Source organism: Pempheris klunzingeri, chromosome 12 (genome assembly GCF_042242105.1).
Source record: "Pempheris klunzingeri isolate RE-2024b chromosome 12, fPemKlu1.hap1, whole genome shotgun sequence".
Lineage (NCBI taxonomy): Eukaryota > Metazoa > Chordata > Actinopteri > Acropomatiformes > Pempheridae > Pempheris > Pempheris klunzingeri.
In genome coordinates this window covers 9,636,992-9,656,881 of record NC_092023.1, presented here as the reverse complement: position 1 = coordinate 9,656,881, position 19,890 = coordinate 9,636,992, and the positions used below count along the sequence as shown (strand labels likewise).

General features: G+C 41.1%; 1 protein-coding gene across 1 annotated transcript; it reads right to left on the bottom strand.

Annotated features, from left to right (window-relative positions):
- Window positions 1–1,345: 1,345 nt before the first annotated feature.
- rgs17 (regulator of G protein signaling 17) lies at window positions 1,346–12,743 on the bottom strand. Its single transcript, XM_070841423.1, has 5 exons — window positions 12,698–12,743; window positions 8,369–8,499; window positions 2,065–2,139; window positions 1,743–1,974; window positions 1,346–1,626 (listed from the first exon to the last, which is right to left on the bottom strand). Exons 1-5 carry the CDS (start codon window positions 12,698–12,700, stop codon window positions 1,438–1,440), a joined length of 630 nt encoding a protein of 209 aa, XP_070697524.1. The 5' UTR covers window positions 12,701–12,743; the 3' UTR covers window positions 1,346–1,437.
- Window positions 12,744–19,890: the final 7,147 nt, after the last annotated feature.

Sequence of the window (19,890 nt, the reverse complement as noted above, 5' to 3'; positions counted from 1 at the left end):
ATTAGGGCTCGATAACCCATGTAATTAAATCAGTGCCTGCTGCGTCTGCATTTGTTCTCCGAGCAGAACCAGCTTGCCGTAACGCTCAAGTCATTGTTAAACAGTAAAAAGTAAACCCTCCTTTTCTGCTCAAGAATTTCAAAATGTAGATGACTATTTGGAGTCAGTGTGGGTTTGTTTTTATTTTCTCCAGCGGTGGCGTTTTCCCCCCCACATTGGGCACCTGTGCTTGTCAGGCTGTGATGGTCTGAGTTGGAGGGAGGCGGAGGGAGGACGGGGGGGGAGAGATGGGAGGTAGGGATCGTTGGACAAACTGTGGTTGCTTCTCAGAAAAAAACTCCAGCAGCGCTTGTGCTGCCTTTTCTTACGTGTAAAGGCATTGTGATTTTCTCAGTGGAGAGATTTTTTTTGTTTAAAGTTCATGAGTAATAACACGTGTAGCTGCCCAACCACAATTCTAGCCCTTACTTCTCCCAGTTAAAGAATCCTAAAGAAGGAAAGTGCTTGGACGGACGGACGGATGGATGGATGGACAGGTGGATGGATGGGTGGGTGCTGCTGATGCTGCTGCCTTTGCTGCAGAAGCCATCAAATCTCCTCAATAAAAAAACAGAACTGCAGTAAGCTTTAAATTGGCAGAAGTGTACTTTTTCCCTTCACTGAACACCAGACGAGGAGACAGGGCCCCTTGTCTTAATACATCTCAATATTCAAAAACGGTTGCAGTCCGCGGCTTACATTGTCAAGCTACTGTAGAAAGAGAGAGAGAGTTACATGCAGAGCCAGTGCTTCTACTGGTTAAATGGGCAGAGACGCCCCAACTCCCACCAACAACTAGGTGTCATGTTTGGACAGTAAATAAATTAAAAACAGAACAAAATTACACACATCTGAGAAATGGGAGAGAGTTAGAAAAACAAAAATATGAAAGAGAATGAGTAAAGTTAGAGAATGTTAAAGTGAGGGTAGAAAGCATAAGGTCTAAATATTACAGTACAGGAACAGTTGGCTTGTCCTTTTTGTCTCTCTCTCCCCGTTTCTGTCCCCACCACCTAAGGAGTCCTTGTCCACAGTTAACCAACAGCTGGCCATCGGGTTGGCCACTTCAAACGATAGCTGACATGTGGGTTGGCCAGTCAACCGTGACAAACAGCACAAATTGCTAGCAAAACAATCACTGGCCAGCATTAATGGTCTTAAATGGACCAATAACTCACCAGCAAAGGCCGACCTGGCTCCAGTGGAGAACTGGATATAAATTGCTTAAAAAATATAAATAAAAAAAACCAACCAGCTATCTTGGATGTCATTCAGTCTTTTCAATCAAAAAAGAGGGAAAGATATTCCAAACCCGACTTCTGGCACCATAGTTGTATCTGAAGTTTAAGTAGTAGTCTCGTTGGCGTACGATGGCGATGAGGGAGAGGGTGGAGGGGTCTAGGTGTCGAGGCAGGTGCGCCTCCTGTTGGCCAGGAGGTCTCTGTAAACGGAGGAGTTGAGGAAACGGGGGAAGGAGTCGCGGTGCATCAGGGTGTAGATCTGGAACTGGGCCTCCTCGTACATCAGGTTGCTGGGCTCTGTCAGGGTCTGGTTTATTCCTTCTCTGACCCGCGAGTCCAGACTCACCTGAGGTAAGAAAACAAAGTGGATTTAGAGCTTGGTGTACCAGTGGCTTTACTGGGACATTAAACAGGACAGAACAGTTACATTTGATAAAACTGGCTGAATTAACGCCTCTTTACCTCTTTGGGTGATAATATGGACACGTAGTCTTCATATATGATCCTGGCCTTCTCATCTACCACTGAGGGATTTGTCTCATGCTTTAGCTCTTCGCAGGCCAACCAGAAAAGCAGGTTGTCCTCGCTGTACTCCGAGCGCAGGAACTCCCGGAAGACCTCCCGGCCCTCCAATGAGCGCAGCATCATCTCAAAGCTCCGTGCCCACGACAGCGCCTCCTCTAAACTGGGGTGTCTACAGTCGGAGAAAAAAAAAAACCTGGGTGAGATTGACAGAGGCCCACAAACACACAGTCTGGATGGGAGGGATGACGGCTCGACTTACTGTTCTTCTGCAGCTTCAATACTGTCCATCTTGGTGCAGGTCTGTCTTTCACTCCTCTCCATCCTGTCCTCATTCCTGGATTAGAGACAAGAAATGATTATGTCTGCCAGACCAAAGGACAGTACATTTAAATGGTTAACTTTGAGTTATCATCACATTAACTTACAGATGGAGAGTTCTAATTATATCAGAATTCATTTTTGTCCACTTTTATTTACATATTTGACATTACGTTTGTTGTTTTAGCACTTAAAGGGATAATTTGTTTTTTTGAAGTGGGGTTGTATGAGAGACTTTTCAATACTTAGTGTATTGCCCCCCCGTTTGGAGAGGCAGACAAGTGTTTCGTTTTGGATCTGAATCCATTGTATCTCTATTCTCGCTTCAAAACCACCAGACTCCATTAACAAAAACAGTGATTTTACCCCACAGAATTCAAGAGTCTAAGTTCAGTTCTAGGAGGCAGTCATTAGTGCGAGTGTGTACACACACACACACACACACACACACACTACATAATAAGCATTAATTGAAATCAAGTGGAATATATTTTTGGCTTATTTTGTTTTTGTTTTTATTCAGGTCTGTGTGACCAGCAAAAAGAAGAACTGCTTTGTCAAAGAATGCGATAGCAAAGGTTGACCTCAAGTTTTCAAGTTCCCAGCCATCAACGCAATCCTCAAAAAGAAGAGAGATCACCTACACATGAACTTAACTTCTCCATTCTCACATGTTAAAACTGCTGTTGTAATTATATGTCCACATCGAGGAGCAGAGGGAGTGGTGGGAAGAAGAGGATCTCTGTGTTTGACTGTTATAGTCCAAACTTGGCCAAGGCACTCAAGTTACTTTTATAAGTTACTTTGCATATTAATTGCTTTAAATTACATTTCCAAAATGTCAAGGAAGCGTTCCCCCAGAGGAAGCGTTTTTTCAAAAAGTTTTTGACAACAGTCATTTGGGTTAGGGTTGGACAAACACTGCTGATTTCCCACAGAGCTGACATGAAAACTATTTTGGTTCAGTAAATTTCTGCTGTCAGTCAGCCTGGTGAAGGCAGCATAGCCGGCCACTGTCCACTCTGCCAAGGAGCTGCAGCTCACAGACATGGGACGCTGTTCACTGTGGACGGAGTCGTTGTGGAAAAGACGACTGAGTGCTAACACGTCCCACTTCCTTTGTAGAATCCCAATTAGACTCTTGAATCACCTTTGTAATTTAACTAGAAACTAAATTATAGCCATTTCCAGTTTTTGGTGATTTATTTGCTCATTGGGCTATTTACTCAAATTGCCCAACATGCCTTGCTGAATTTCATCCACTCGGCCTACAGTGGATGATTTCAATCACAGAAGTTCATTGGAAAAACAGTTACTGGGTCCAAGAAATTTCCAGTGAACTAAACAGATACAAACATTATACAGCTACAGCTTCTCACTCGTGAAGATTTATTGCCTCCACAGTACGAGTCATATGTCAGTAATTGAATATCTTTGGGTTGGAAAAAACAAGCAATGTGAAGCCGTCACCCTGGGCTGAAGGAACTTGTGAGGTATACTTTTTACAATTTTATAGTTGTATAGTTTATAGTTACAGCTTACAGGCCAAACGATTAATCGATAGATAAAATAAATAATGGGCAGATGAATCAATAATGAAATCATGTTAGTTGCGGCTCTGCTCAGTTCAATCTTTTTCAGCTATTAATTGCACCGGGAAGCATCAGGGTTAGCTTCAACTGACGCAAAATAATCTACAAAGACTGCCATATATTCAAAGTCTATAAAACAATAAGGCTTCAGTTAAAACCTTCATAACACACACGGTAGCCTCTCTGTCTGTCATAGCTCAGTCACACTTGCTGAGTCCACAATGCAACACACACGGAGCTGTCTATTTTTGTCTCTCCATGGACGATCTTTCCTTCCTCTTGCTGTCTCTTCTCAAAGTCCCCATTGTGCGGCAGTAATGGGCTAAGCTAGCCACAGCCCCACGGCACTTCTCAATACAGCTAAATATACTGGCTGTTCCTCACAGCTGTTTTGCATGTGATGTGTGGATGGAAATAGAAGGCACCCCAACTAGATAAGGGCCTTGTGTGAGGGCGGGTGAGGAGGGGTTAGAGGGCACAAAGCTCATACAAAGGTCTCAGCTGTGCAACACAAACTTGCACAGAAAAAGGAAAAGTATCCCTCCCAGCCTTAACGCTAAAATAAATAAACATACAGGGTGCTGAAGATAACCCTAACCCTAACCAGCAATTGATTGAAAAACACACAGCAGAGTCACAGAGAACTCACTACGGGCCCAATCCACAGGCTGCCACCACTTCAGATGAAGTGGTGTGAAAGAAGCAGCACATTCACCATTCACTGCCTGAAAACAATGTTTCATTCACTCCTCTCTCCAAGCAAGAGTGCAGCCACAGTGAGGCAGCTGTAGGAGCCACACAGCACTTACTTACTTTGGTGCCTTGCTCAGGGGCAACGTGGCCCAGTAAATCTTTGTGTAAAGTTGTGCAGTGCTGGGACACCGGCACACTTCTTGTTGTGTTTGCTGTGCACTAATGATTATTTTCATTATCAATCAATCTGGCCCTTATTTTCTCCACTAATCAACAGGCCCAAGTTGGCATATTTAAATTGCTAGACAAAACATCCCAGATGTGGTTTAGAGACAGAGTCTGCGCAGTAGTGATCCAGATCCCCTTTTTTCATAGCATCTAATAACTAATTAAAACCACATTTACTCGAACACACACCAGCATGATAAGAACTAACAACCTTTGGGGAAAAAAATTATTTACATGTACATTTTTTTTGCACCCGCTAACACAAAGGGGGCGGGGTTTATGACCTATACTGCAGCCAGCCACCAGGATGCGATCGTATTTTGGGGAACTGTCATGTCTTCCATTTTAACACACAGTCTATGGTTTACAATCATAGAGGATAGAGAAGAATAACAATAAATGTTCAAATTTTGAGTAGCTGGAACTGCTGAGTTTTTCGTGAAAAGAACGATCCAGTGATTTACTGATTATCAATATTGTTGCAGATTAATTTTTAGTTCACATCACCAGACTCCTGACCTGCAGCCATCATTACTTCTTACTTGTCTTGTCAGTCTGGTCCTAACCAACATATTATGAAACATATGAAATAGATTTAAGGTCACACTGGGAGTCCTACAATGGTCATCTAGTGTGAGTGTAAAGACTTCAGTCACCCTTAAAGGGATAGTTTTATATTTTGGGAAATACATTCAATGAGAAGATGGATACCACTCTCATGTCTGTAAGTATGAAGCTAGGGCCAGCAGAGAATTAACTTAATTTAGCATAAAGATTGAAAGCAGGGGGAAACAGCTGACCTCGGTCTGTCAAAGTTTCTAAAATGTACATACAGTGCCTCTAAAGCTCACCAACATGTTACCTCTCATTTGTTTAACCTGTAAATAGCAAAATGAGTTTTTGTTTTACAGGGAGTTATGCGCTGTTACTTGGCAAAGGAGTCTCTTCTGTTTCCCCATAAACCAAAACTTGCTTTAACCTTTCTGTTTGTGTACAGTTTAAACAAACATAATATAACGTGTTGATAAAACTTCAACTCCGCTGAAGTTTCCTTTCTAAATAGTGAGCAAATGCAGTCACCTTATCAAAAGCATAACACATTTGTGCACAATTTTCATTCACTCCCCCAAAAAGTCAAACATGACATTTAAAATGAATGTCATTGGGCTTGTGTACTTCAACACTGTTACTATACAGTAAAGGAGAACCCCAGCTAGTACACAAGAAAATGAAATCATGTTTTTCTCTCATAATTACTTCTCACACACAGTTTTACCACAGACAATCTGAACGTGCAGGAGCTGTTTCTAAACAACTGATGTCCCAAACATTCACCTTACAAAAGCAAGGTTCACTGCTGCTAAAATCACCGGCATGGCCCTTTAAACCTGCCAGCGATGAATACAAAGGACTTGTGGTAATCCAAATTTTATATCACCCCAACACTGTTCATAACCAAGGTGAAATGAAAAAACATCCAGCCATCTATTGTCTATACCACTTATCCGTAAGGGTCGCAGGAGGGCTGGAGCCAATCCCAGCTGACATGGGGTGAGAGGCGGGGTACACCCTGGACTGAGTCAATCACAGGGCATAATGACTGCATCAACAACAAAAATAGCAGTGAAACGTGACGCTGAGCAGTGGAATACAAAGAATAAAGTTTATTTTAATTGCTGATTCAGGTGATGTGTGTGGTCTGTATCTTTGTAAGGTTTCATCACAGAATAACTTTGTGAACTTACGCGATCCACCGCAGCTTGTGGTGTGTTTTGTTCAGTGTCCCTTCGAATAGAAGAAGGCCTTCGAGGCAAATTTGTGATTTTAGCTTCTATAAATAAAAGTGACTTGACATCTGGCTTCAGAATGGTTCAGCTCTGAAAACTGTTAAAGTGTGAATTTGTTTATAAAAAGGTTCACTGTCTCCCAGGCCCAGCGCTGTGTATAAAGTCTGGATTTTTTCATTTGAATTTCTAGCGAACTCAGCGACAGCGTAACATCAAAGATTAGGCGACAGGATTAAGGGCCTGGGACCTCCTGTAATTTGTTGCAGGCACTGGGGTTTTTGTTTGTTTCCTAATACAACTGTACAGTATTGAGTATCAGTGAAGTGAATGCTAAGATCCCCTTTGTAGCACAACAGTGCAAAAAAAAGAAAAAAGTGTATGTACCTGTAAATAAAGAAACTGTACCTATAAATGCAATCTATGTGTGAGCTGCATGTCCAATTACACAGTGGTTAAAGGTGTTGTTACTGGAAATCTCTCTATCTATTTATATTTTATGATCAAATCGTGACGTTGCTTTAGCCGGGTAGTAAATTTATATATATTGCAACACCCTTATTTTAAAAGGTAGGTTCAGTCCAACTATAGACTGTAAAAAGGTAGCAGACGAAGCGATTGGGTTTGCAAAGTAAATCCAATGATGAAGTGCCTGTTACTTCATCATTGGATTACATCTATATTCTTTCAGCCAGCAGGGGGCGACTCTGCTGGCAGCAAGCAGAAGTCTGAATGAATGGAAGTCTATGCGAAAACGAGCCAACTTCTCACATGACTTATTACCTCAGTAAACATTTTCCTCAAATGAGTTTATGGTCTCAGTCGCTTGTTTAAAGTCTTCTTCAACATAGTGAGATGTTCATTTATACCCTTTTAATCTAGGGTATGCTTTCAGGGGGTGGGGGGTGGGGGGGGGACTACGTTTTGACTAACCAATCAGAGGCGGTCTTTGTGGGGCGACATCACTTCTGGCTCCAAAAAAACAAGATGGCGACGGCCATGAAACCAAGATGGCAACGCCTGAAAAGCGAAACTCTAGACCTCGAAAAGGTGGGCCACAAACCAATGGCTGACATCACGGAGGCTACGTCCACTTCTATACAGTCTATGAGTCCAACTCCAGTCAGCAAACAGGGTTATCAATTCTTTACTGCCCACTTAGGAAAAGGCTGGTAACAAACTTGCCGAAAGTCAACAGATGACATCACATCACATAACTGCTCCGACCTGCTCGCCCTTGTTCTTCATAAAGTGGCTGTGCTGTAGTTATCAACTGGCAATACAGAGCAGCAAAATTTACATTCATATATATAAAGCTGTGGCTGATTGCCACTAAAACTAAAAACTCTATGTGATGAGTTTTTCGGAAGCATGCCCTTGTTGCTGTCTAACAAAATGTTTAATCAAAAGTGCAGTGGGTGTATTAAATTCTGACCTTCTGTCCAGGGTTCCGCTGTTTGTGCCAAGTAACCACATATACAACTTCAACAAGCTGTCAACACATCATTGACATATTATCACCATATAAAGTAATTACTGCAAAGGCAATGTCAAACGGTTGTTAATTCACACATCCAGCAGTTGCAGTGTAGCATTATCGTTCCTTAGGAGTGGTGTTTCTGGCCACCTGAGTTCACACTCTTCTAGCTCTGTCTTTATTTGGCTCTGTTCACCAGCTAGTTGCTAACCTGTGTCCTGTGTGCGCTGAAGCTTGCTATACAGCTCCATAAAGCTGAGGGGAGCCACAGATTTTAGTGATGAATCTCTGTAGGGTCATTATTAAGAGTAACACCTTTAACCTCATTTGTTTATTTTAACATGCACTTATAGAAATATAGAATATGGTCCCTTATAAGTACAGAATTCTTATCCTGAGCAAAACTATAGTATAGTATAGCATAGCACAGTACTTTACTAGTACAATTTTAGTAATATAGTATTTTCTTACCAGAGACACTTGCAGCAGCCGCACCAGCAGAGGCAGCAGGTGTTGGGTCGGGGCTGTCCGGGGGCCTGGGGTGGGGCCTCGATGTGTGCCGCCTGCCTTTTTCTCATCTCCACTCCACTCACACTCCGGGGCTGCACAATGGAGACAAAAAACACAGTTAAATACCTTTCAAATGAAAAATTATAACAATATAAAAGAGAGCACAGTTGCAAATGTGGTCCCCTTGTTTTAGTTTTGGCTCAACAGGAATATACAGGAATATCTTATTGGTGTGTGTATGTGTGTATGTGTGTGTGAAGGAGAGATGAAGCGAGCGAGAGCACTCAAGCAGGACAGAGAGGATTCCCTTCCTTGTATGGTACAAAGGCTTCTGGCACTCAGCCAGGTCTCTCACTTGGCTTTGACAGACAGTACACATACATTTCAGTGGGTGCAGACACAGACAGAGAAACAAAGTCTACACACCACGTACACAGACAGACAAGCGTGTGCAGTGAATACACACACACACACACACACACACATGCACAGTCACATTAACCCATCCAGCTCTTTCTATATTCATCTTCTTTCGGGCCTGCTGCAGGCATCGTTCGCACAGACAGGAAATGAGGATTTAAACAAGGATGCACCACAAAAACCTCAATAATGTGGAGCTTCTTTTGTATAGTGACCCTGTGGCCACACTGGATGTTCTGCTGCTGTCTGAAAGACGTGGACTTACTTTAAATGGAAACAGTAAGTCATTCCATAGTTTCTGTTTCTAAAATTTGCTGCTTAACAAATGAAACAAGTGATGTAAACAGCACGAGTGTGTGGTAACACTTGAGTTAGCATTGCTGTGAGGCTGAACGTGCTTAATGCTATAACAGCACCATTCAGCAAGTGTAAAAGTATATGTTTACCTTCTTAGTTTAGCATGTTGGCATGCTAACATTTGCTAATCAAAGACGCACACTGTGCACCGCTAAGGATGAGGGAATGCCATTATTTTTCCATAAAACATTAGAGAATTAAAAAAAAAAAGACTGATGATGGCACTAGATGAAAAGTGAAGGGACAACCAGAATTATTAAGGATACATCATCTGGGGACCATGAGCATCCAAATGACCAAATTTCATGCTAATCCGACCAACCTGGACCACAGTGGTGCACAGACAGGCCAACACGCCTGTGAACTTGTTATATGGTTGCCTCCATTCTCCATATCACTGTAAACTGACTGCCTTTAGGATTAACCAAAGCATAATCTAGAATTGAATTGATGGCCTAATGAGAATAAATATTAGTTGGAAACTCACAAGAGCACTAACAGCAATACTAAAGGGTCAGTCCACCCAACATTTTCCCATTTATCCCCAGTGGTATCTACTGTAGCCATGAAGCCTGAAGCTACTCAATAGATGTGATTTGAAAACCTCAAATGTGTTTTGTCTTTCCAGAAACATGATCTCAGTCACTCACAAATTTCACTTGGGCTGCAAGAATTGTTTTCAGTGTCAATTAATCTGCAATTCTTTTCTTGATTATTTAATTTAACTGACTGATTGATTTGATTGAGTCAATGAAATGCTTAAAATAAAGTGAAAAAATGTCATTCATAATTTCTCATAAACTATGATAACATTTTCAATTTGCTTGTTTTGTCTGACTAAACCTTAAGATATTTGATTTAGTGTCATATAACCGAGGGCGGGCAGTAACAAAGTATATTTATTTGAGTGCTGTACTTGAGTAAATTTTTCAAAAATTTGTGCTTTAGGCTACTTTTAGGATTTTTATGGATTTGACTATGTAGTTGTCATATTGGGACTGGCTCCTGTCTATAGGCGTCTCTACAGGCTTTGTAATATATTCTACAAGCTTTTAATTCTCCTGGTTGTACAAGCAGCTCAGTGCATTCAGTGGGTTGTTTTGGAGTCATTAGATTCTGTAAATGCATTGTGGCAGCAACACAACAACGCAATGACATTAAAAAGAACATGCACTGTACAGATATTATGTCTGTATCATATTCTACAGGCACAGGCGTTGAAGCTGTGGTTAAAGGCACATAATGTTGCTGCTATGATGTCAATAAGACTATCAGTGATTATTTTCACTGCTTTTCCTGATGTGCACCAAGCTCACATGGACTGTTTGGCTGTTCTAACCTGTTAACATGGGCGGCGAAGAAAAGAACCAAACAGGCTCAGGTAGGCAGAAACACAAGATTAGCCATTAAAAGGACGCCATGCCGGATGTAACTCTTCTTTTGTTAGCAGATAGAGCAGATGATAACGAACACAGACTCCATTTCATAATTTGGGGCATTTAAGCTTAATTTCGTCAAGGGACACAGTGTGAAAAATACACTAATTAGCTGCAGTCTTGTAGGTGGAAATCAGAATTACAATTAATGAAGCAGAACTCTTACCTGTAAAGTCATGGTTCAAATTAAACTGCTCATTAAACACTTTCAAATTCACATAAAAAATTAGCATCGCTTCAGAGGAGCCTTCTCGCTTCTCGCTTCTTCCTCGTTCCCTCTACTCAACAAACTCACATGTGATTTACCAAATGTCGCCGTCTGGCCAGTGGAGTGGCCATCAGTTATTCAGCGACCAGGCAGCTTCCCGGGAAAAATAGGCTGCTAGATGCAAACGACGGCGAGGGTATGGATTTGTTCCTAACCCACAGAAAGAGGCCTTTTACAGAGCATGCAAATATGGAGTGGAAATACAAATATACCCAGATGAGTGGATAAAAGAGAGCGATAAGATCGGTGATATATGGATTGGTTTTGTAAAGCATTTAGATGTCATTTTTTTTTAATTTTGACATATCTAAAATTGCTTGAGGAGGCAAAAATTACTACCAAAATGTGGGACAGTATCAGTCAAACATAATCCAACCACACAGCTCCTCTCTACCCAGTATACCCTGCTTCACCAAACCACTAAAACAGTTTTTAGTTTTTCTTCTGCTGTGTTTTTTGGATGATGTTACATTGAACATTAAAATTCTCCACTGATATGAACAGATAAGCCTTTTTTCATAGAGCTACGAACAAATAAGTAGTTTATTAGGAAAAAAGGTTCCGTTTAGTTTGATTCCGTTTTGTTTAGAAATGACGTTTGGTTTTGACAGGTTTGATGTGGCGCCCGGCCTTCTGAACTTTGTACCTTGTCAGCCCCAATCAAACTAATAAACTAATAAATAAGCTGTAAAGAGTTTTGTTCTTACACCTTTACCAGATATAAAAGTTGCACTTAATGACTATAGCCGCGAGTCTGACCCATCATGTGCCATCAATGGACAAACTTCAACCAAATGTTGAAAAACTGTGGTTGAGACATAGACTGTATAAAATAAGTGGATGTAGCTTCTGGGTCTGAAAAGGGAACCCAAAGTCCGAATGAATGGAAGTCTATGAGTGCCTAATTCTCTCTAGATTTATTACCTCAGTGAAGACGTTCCTACTGAGTTTATGGTCTCAGTCGCCAATTTCAAGCCTTTACCAACTCTGCATGATGATTATTTGGTAAATTTTGGTCCCATTTAGAGGAAAACAGACGATAAAGCGGAGTATGCTTTATGATGTACATACATTGTTGTCATAGAACGAACATCGCTTCTGGTTCCAAAAAACCAAGATGAGAACGGCCATGAAACCAAGATGGCGACACCTGTAAAGCGAAACTTGAGGCTTCACCAGCGGTCCACCAACCAACGGGTGATGTAACAGTGGCTACATCCACTTCTTATGTACAGTCTATTGGTTGAAAGCTTTCCAAGGTTTACAGTGAACTTTGACACCTAACACAAGTATTGAGGAGACATTTGTTTCAGTGAAGTGATATTAAAGAGAAAATTAGGTAGGACAAAAAGTAGGATACAAAAATCCACTGTGCTCTTTTCTTTCCTTTTCTGTTTCACTTTTTGAAAACTTGGGGAATAACTGAAAAAGAATTGTAATCACTTCTCCAATAGTGAATAATCAGTTTAACATTTATTTGTACTTTTTCTCTTTGCTCCATTTTTAGGATCAATGTGCGACATCAACGACCAGCAGAGTTGTAAGACTAGTCACCCTATGATTTGATTTTAGATGGCCAACTATTATCACATTGGATCTGACAAGTTAGGCTACATTAGAAGTGTAAAAGCTCTGGAATAACTACGGTAACACACTGCTCATATCGCCATCAACATGTTCATCTTTACTTTGATGATTAAGCACGATGTTTTATGTTATTTTACATAAACTTGGTGATACAATGCCCCCTTTGGATATGATTAATAGCCTAAAAGTATCACAATCACAGCAGACAGAAGTCAAACTTACCATGAATTAGTGAGTTCCCAAAAACAGGTCAGACTGAGCAGTCATGATGTGAGGTAATAGGTTGCTGGACAATAGCAGGCTGGTTGACGGAGTGACTGACTGGTGGACTGTCTGAGCGTCTGTTTGGCTAACGGACTGGCTGTTCAGCTTGCTGGAGATGCAAGACAAGGCGAGCAGGTTCTTTTCACCACAGGGCAGAGAGGTTACTGTTCTCACCATCCCTGACCGACTGGCACAGAGAGGGACACGCAAGCTGAGGTGAAATGTAACTACTTCCTATCCTTGTCTCCTTGATTTCACTTGCTCCTTTAGTTTCACTAGCCGTCGCCTCCTAGGCTTCCTTGGATCTTGGTGTGAGGCTCATTTATGGACTTGAGAGTGCAGGGAGCAGTGAAAGTGCAGCATCTGAAACACAAAAACATGCTTCACAGTCAAAATCACAATGGAATCATTTCATCGGCTGAGAAGCAAATAAAGATGCAGTAATTTATCCTTGGTGACAACGACGCTCACTGGCAAGTACACAGGGTGTCTGCATGTATCAGCAAGTTACATTTCAGGCTTTTTAAGACTTTTTAGGGCCAATTTTGCAATAAAAATAAGCAGCAAATGTGAACATATAGGCGTATTCTTCAGCGTTAATACATATATTGTCCGTTCAAAATTATAAGTAAGACAAAAATCACTGGTTGGGTTAAAGAGAATTTGTCCAAATATGTTTATTGGTGTGAAAAAAATAGATTTGTCCTTAATGTTAGAGCCCGCTTTTATTATCATTGCGGTTCTGTTATATAGTTTAAACATGGCTTTTAAACAAAGAGATAGATGGCTCCAGTCTCTTTTAGCATTCAGCCAATCAGAATCATCTTCCTCTTGTAGCTCTGACTGATGACCGCCCACTTTTTACAGTTCATCTTTTGTCCAAATACTGTTTCCTGCACATTATTCAGTGTTCCCCATGTTTATATTTGGAATGTTCGAAGGATGGTTGGATCACCAGATCACCAGTTCAAGCTGATGGGTGCAATAACATGAGCTATAAACTCGCTGTAAATTACGAGAGATTAACAGCTAAATGAAGTAAACCCAGAGAAAGTGGAGAGTCAGCAGGTTAGCTAACTAGCTAGCTCACCCATGGCATCCAGACAGACCCTTCGGTGGTTACAAGGAGACAAAATCTGTAGCACATCAGCTCGGTCAGCAGACCGCATATGTGCTCAGTGTAGCCAAAATATGACCGGATAACAGAGACATTTGAATTCTAGTCTGAACTTCTGATTTCAAATATTAAATGTTCAGACATTTTGGTCAGCTTTCAATAAATAAATAATTAAATCCTCAGCAAACAGAATCTAAGAAGAGGCAATACTTTTAAAGGCCTTTTCTTAGTTAATGTGAATTTAAGATATTTTAAGACTTTTTAAAGACCTGTAGCCACCCTAGTACATAGTTTCCATCCATCCACCCATTCACTCATTTGTTCATTATATCTGCTATATTATGAAAGATCTGTATACACAGGTGGACCAACAATCTTTTCCTGGCTTTACTTTTCTTTAAATTAAAATCTGTTTTGTGACTAAAACTGTATATGTATGGAGCGGTAAAAAAGGTACAAAATTTGAGGATTTGGCCCGTTTTCTATTTCACATGATTGAAAATAGAATCTCTGAACTTCAGTATAATCGATTAATCTGAAGAATAATTGAGAGATTAATCAATAATGAAAACAACCAGTTGTTGCAGCCCTATACTGTTTTTAAAATACTTCAAACACATTTTACGGCTCTTCTGCAGTCTCTTGTTACTTATCGGCCAACATCCACGCTGATTCAGACATATCTGTGATAACTGCAGGATGTGGTCCAAATACGATGAAATAAACCAAATCAGGAAATCAACCAAATGCAGTAAATGACTTATGATGCTGTCATCATCATTACATTAAGTTTAAACACTCATCGTGAAAAGGATTAAGCCCATCACTGGTGCCTCAACACAACACTCAGTCACAGTCAGATGCCATTTGCAGGATTTAGTGCCTGAAGGAAAGTGACTGAAGGCTACAGAGCCTTCTCTGAATCACTGTTCCAACAGCTTCCTTACATTAGAGCAGCTCAGGACTGTTCACATGTTGATCTCAACACTGGAGACTCTTTATGTTAATAACTATCACTAGTCTGTTGCAACTTAGTGACTAAAATTAGCAAGTAAAAGACAATGAAGAATTGAAGAATGAAGAGTACAGACAGATCTCTAAATTACCTTATCTTAACTTCAAAATTATGTACTATACAAACTACGTTAAACACTCTTATTTAAAGCTCTGCAGCGTATTACGTTTCTGTGATACCTTATTTGAATTTCGTGTATTTATTTCAGTTCAGCTAATGTTTTGCCTAAAGAAGTGAGAGAACTTGCAGCAAGAATCCAAACTAAGAGCTCACATTTAGCCACCATTGCTCCCATATAACACAGCATGCTGCCTCAATGCTGCCCTATTGTAAAACCATTCCCTTAGTGAGAGGAGCTTCGGTTTCTGCTCTTGCCTGTTTAAACTGGTTTGAAAACAAAAGTGTCCCTTGTATATAAAAAGTCTATGAAAAATGATTTTGCATAGCTGTGTGCAAAGACAAGGCTGGAGATGAAGTGCTGAGTGCGGACAAGACTGAAGAGCAAATTGTACGTCAGTTTTCAAGCAAAAATCCAAGAAGTTCCTTATTTATCTGCTTTATATCCTTGTAGAGTGAAAATCTTTGGATTTTGGACTGTTGGTCAGACAAAACAAGACATCTTGGGCTCTCTGACTTTCACTCATTTTTTTAAATCATAAATAAACTACTTCATACAATAAATGGCTGATTAATTGATAGTGAAAGGAATTTTTATTTGCAGCCCTAGACTGAACCAGATATATATGAATCATATCATTAATGATTAAAACCAATATAGATGCAGCTGCACATCACAACCATCTACCAAAGAAGTAAACCCCTTATGTATCCAGGCTAACTCTACAGAGAGGAATCAGGATGGCATTTAGATCACTTAGAGGTCTGTAGACACAATTCCTACAGAGACTCAATGTTTTGTGTATACATCTGCAAGCAAAACATCTCCGCCCTACAAGCAAATAGCATCAATCCTTAATGTGTTGATAAGGCAGCAGGTATTCTATGAAAGCTCCCTGAATGAAGAGTAAAAGCTGAATGAGATGAATCAGGCAGTCTTCCAGGATGTAGTGGTACCACAACCTGGGCTCCTGTGACTCAACACACCCATGGGTGGCTGCAGTGTGGGTGCTCTCTAAGCTGAGCACTACATGATCTCTTTCCAATGCATGACAGTGGAGGGGGGAGGGAGGGTTTAAAGAAGCCTAAGCAGTCCCAAAATTAACTTTAAAGTTGAGAAGATGCATGCAGTGTGCTGTCGCAGCACTGGGTCTGTTGCATCTGCCCGAGGGCCTGTGCATATCTTCAGATAAGAAGTAGGCAGGCTCATCGGTCCCTGCTCTCTCCCTCTGTGTACTAGCTCTGCTCGCTAGCTGCTGGGCTGGGTGTTTTGCATGGTTTCTCCTGCAGCTGTCCGAAACATCTGAGCCCCGCCGCTGCAGGTCGGACCAGCCGGGAAAGGAGACCCCAACCCGGCTGACACCACGCAGTGCTCACACAGTTATGAGAGGGCTCCACGGAGCTGACTGTCGCATCGGATTTATTTCAGAAATCAAACACCACCCACTTTCTACTAGCTAGCTTTAGCTGACAGCCTGGGATCCGCTATCTCTCGCAGCGAGAGGAGGAGGAGGAGGCAGCTGAGCAGCGGCTAGCGCCATGCTAACATCAGCTAGCCAGCCCGTGTGGAGCATTAGCGCACAATAATGAGCATCTTACCCCTCTCTGCTGGGCTGTCAGTGTCCTAGGGTGATAGGTGTGAAAACGCGATGTTCCTTTGCTTATTTAACGACATCGTGAATGGGAATCCTGCGCTGTAATGTCCATCGCCGCTGGTTTTCTGCCATCCGCCCCACTTCAGCACCGAACGCCGCCGAGCCCCTGGATGCACTGCGCAGGCGCGCTGCCACCGCTGCTCTGTGGCTGCGGTCGGTGAGAAGATGCACTGCTGAGGCTCCACATACAGTCTGCAACGCACACATTACATCTCTGCCATGCAACTGCTAAACTACAAGGCTCCAAAACACAAAATACTGATTAAGATACTAAACATGAATTTATATCAAGTATTTCTGATTAATCCACTAAAAATCCCTATAACACCTGTAACTATTACATAAAGACAATCACAGTAAGCTGGTGATAAAGCTTAGGAAGCCACCATTCATAGAGGAAATATATCCTCAGGTTATAATGTAGCAAACAACAAGGATGCATCTATACACTCTCACACACACACACAGCCTCTTCTAGAGTTAAATCAGAGCAAGCAGTCACTTCATTAATGTTACATAAATGTATGTTTGTTATGGTATTTTATAAGAGAGGGTGTTAAAAAACAAGATCAAATCTTATAACATGCAGTATTATTTCTCTTGTTTCTTAATATTTAGCCTTCTATTGCTGAGGGCTACATTGTCATAGTGTGTGTCATTGGGTTTATTATGATGTATATATGTTTGGTATCTTTATAACATCAGTACTGGTCCTATAGAGTATTAAAGACTTATGTGGTTATTCTGTGGTGGTTGTTTCTCAATTAGTGGACATTTATGGGCAGAAATATCCTAGTATCTGTTCATCTAGATGGTTTCTAATAAAATCTGCTCATTAAAAAAAACGTCATGGTTTATTCAAAGAGAAAATGAGTGTCTATAATGTTTTCTAATCTCTTTCTACATGAATGTTACACAAACGTTAGACGTAAGTGGCACAGAGCTGTACATAAGTCATTCAGTTTGGTTAGACAAAGTAATAGGTGATTTTTCATAGCTGCAGGAAAGTAATGTTAAATATAATGAAAAATTTGAAACCAATGCTCGACATTAGCAAGACTGATCATTGCAGTAGTGACTTGAAACACTGAACGAACACAGTCAGTACAGTTTTCATCCATGTACTCATTCATTCATTCAGTCACCTCTGTATATACAGGTGAACCACACCGTCCTTTTCTTGACTTCATTATACTTTTCTGTAGCTTATACAGTCCTCTATCATCGACTCAGTTGCAGTCACATTTTCAGGAGCATGAAGCGCTTCTCAGGAATGTCTGTTACAACAATATTTTCCTACTGTTAACACAGGGGGGCACCAAAACCCTGCTCTCTCTCTCTCTCTCTCTCTCTCCCTCTATCTCTCTCTCTCGTGCGTGCGCGCACACACACACACACACACACACACACACACACACACACACACACATATTTTGATGCATCAGTGACAAATCTGGATGTGTGCAAATCTACCTGTTTGCAATCAGGGCAAGAAAATGCCAAGAACATTATTAATGATACGATGGTAATTAGAGGCTTTTAGCTGGCAAATAGAAAGAAAAAAACAGACCAGAGTGCATTAAAACAGCAGCAACAACATGTCCTGGTTTGATGCTTCACAAAACATTTAATAAAGCAAAGCTGTTTATGAAAAGTAGAAGGAGTGAAGAGAGCAGTACATAGAAATTGTACTGGAACGGATGTATTTAGACTGTTTGGTAGTCCTCCATCTTAATGCATCTGACACTCTCAGTATTTGGGGTATGACGAGCTGGAACTCTTTGGAGGGAGGATGATGAAAAGGTCATGATGTCTATGGTTTGTGACACTGTTGGCTAGTTACAGTTTTTTTTCAATAGCTTAGACACAATTCCTGGAACCAGTCACCATTTTCCCAAATATTCACACAAAATTTTAAAACTCAAACCCAAAAACACAGACTGTATGACTGGTTGTTACAAAATGAAATGATCAATTCATAACAGTGCTACTAAAGTGTTTAGGACACATTTTCAGTGAAATAATGCATAACTTTGTAAAATCACTGCACAGATGATCTAAATAACCCTTTCAGAAACGTCATGGTGGGAGAAATTCAACACAGTACTGCAATACAGTTTTCCTCAATTGTTTACACACATTTTCTGAGAGCATACCTCATATTATCAGTCCTCACACACACACACAAGGCAAAACTCTCCTGCAATATGAAACTGTGCCTTCAAAACAAAGTCATGTCTTCTGAAAATGGTCTTTTGTGTTCAAATAACACACACATGATCATATGAACATAGATTTCGAGGGACCAGTTGAACATTGAAATGCTCAATGTGAAAGAATGGAAACGGAAAACACTGGTATTAGAAAACACTGGAGACTTGTGCCTTTTGGACGTTCAGTGTTACACTTAATACAATTACTACATATGTACAGTCGTCTGTTGTAAACACTGTAAACCATGAATTATTTGCAGACTGTGGTTGATCACATGGTCAGCCAAAGTAGCCCGCATCTAATCGGAGATAATGGCTCTCCTTGGTCTTGCTCTTCCTCTTCCCCATCCTCCTCCCCCTCCTCTTCTCTCCTATGTTGCATCCTTTGTTCTAAAACTGAAGAGCTCACCTGTGGCCCTTTTACTGCTAAAGCTCTGATTGCTAATTAACTGCACAACGTGTGTTTGCCCACGAGTCTTAGTGGATGGTAGGAAACTGAGGTCTAGATTTTCAGTGGCAATGTGTTACTCATGAACACTGTGCCAAAGAAAATTGTGTGTGATGTTTTGAGAAAATGTGGTTTAAAACTGCAATCTGAGCACGCAATGTGTTTGTAATTTAGCAGAACTGGTGCAGGAGGTTGAGTAATGAAGAAGAAAGTTGCTACAGGTGACCCAAAATTGCAGAATTAAGGAAACGTAAGAGAGCAAGTGAGTGTAGAAAGTTTCCGACGCAGGGCACTGTGCCAGATGCAGTTGGCATGATGGGAGTTAAATGGGAGGAGCTGTGTGGAGGTATGACGGATGGAGCTCCAGCTGGGACAGGCCAGCGCAAAGGAATGGCCTCTACGGTGTCCGGCTAGGGGCAAGAAAGTGGAGGTAAGGCTGTTGATTCGAGCACCAGGGCTCTAGCAGACTATTTCAAGCTTCCCTCTCTGATGCTGATGGTTGGCATTTTTAGTGGATCTAACTGATCACCTGAACACACTGAACAAGAGCCTACAAGGCAAAGACCAGCTTGTATCACAACTAATA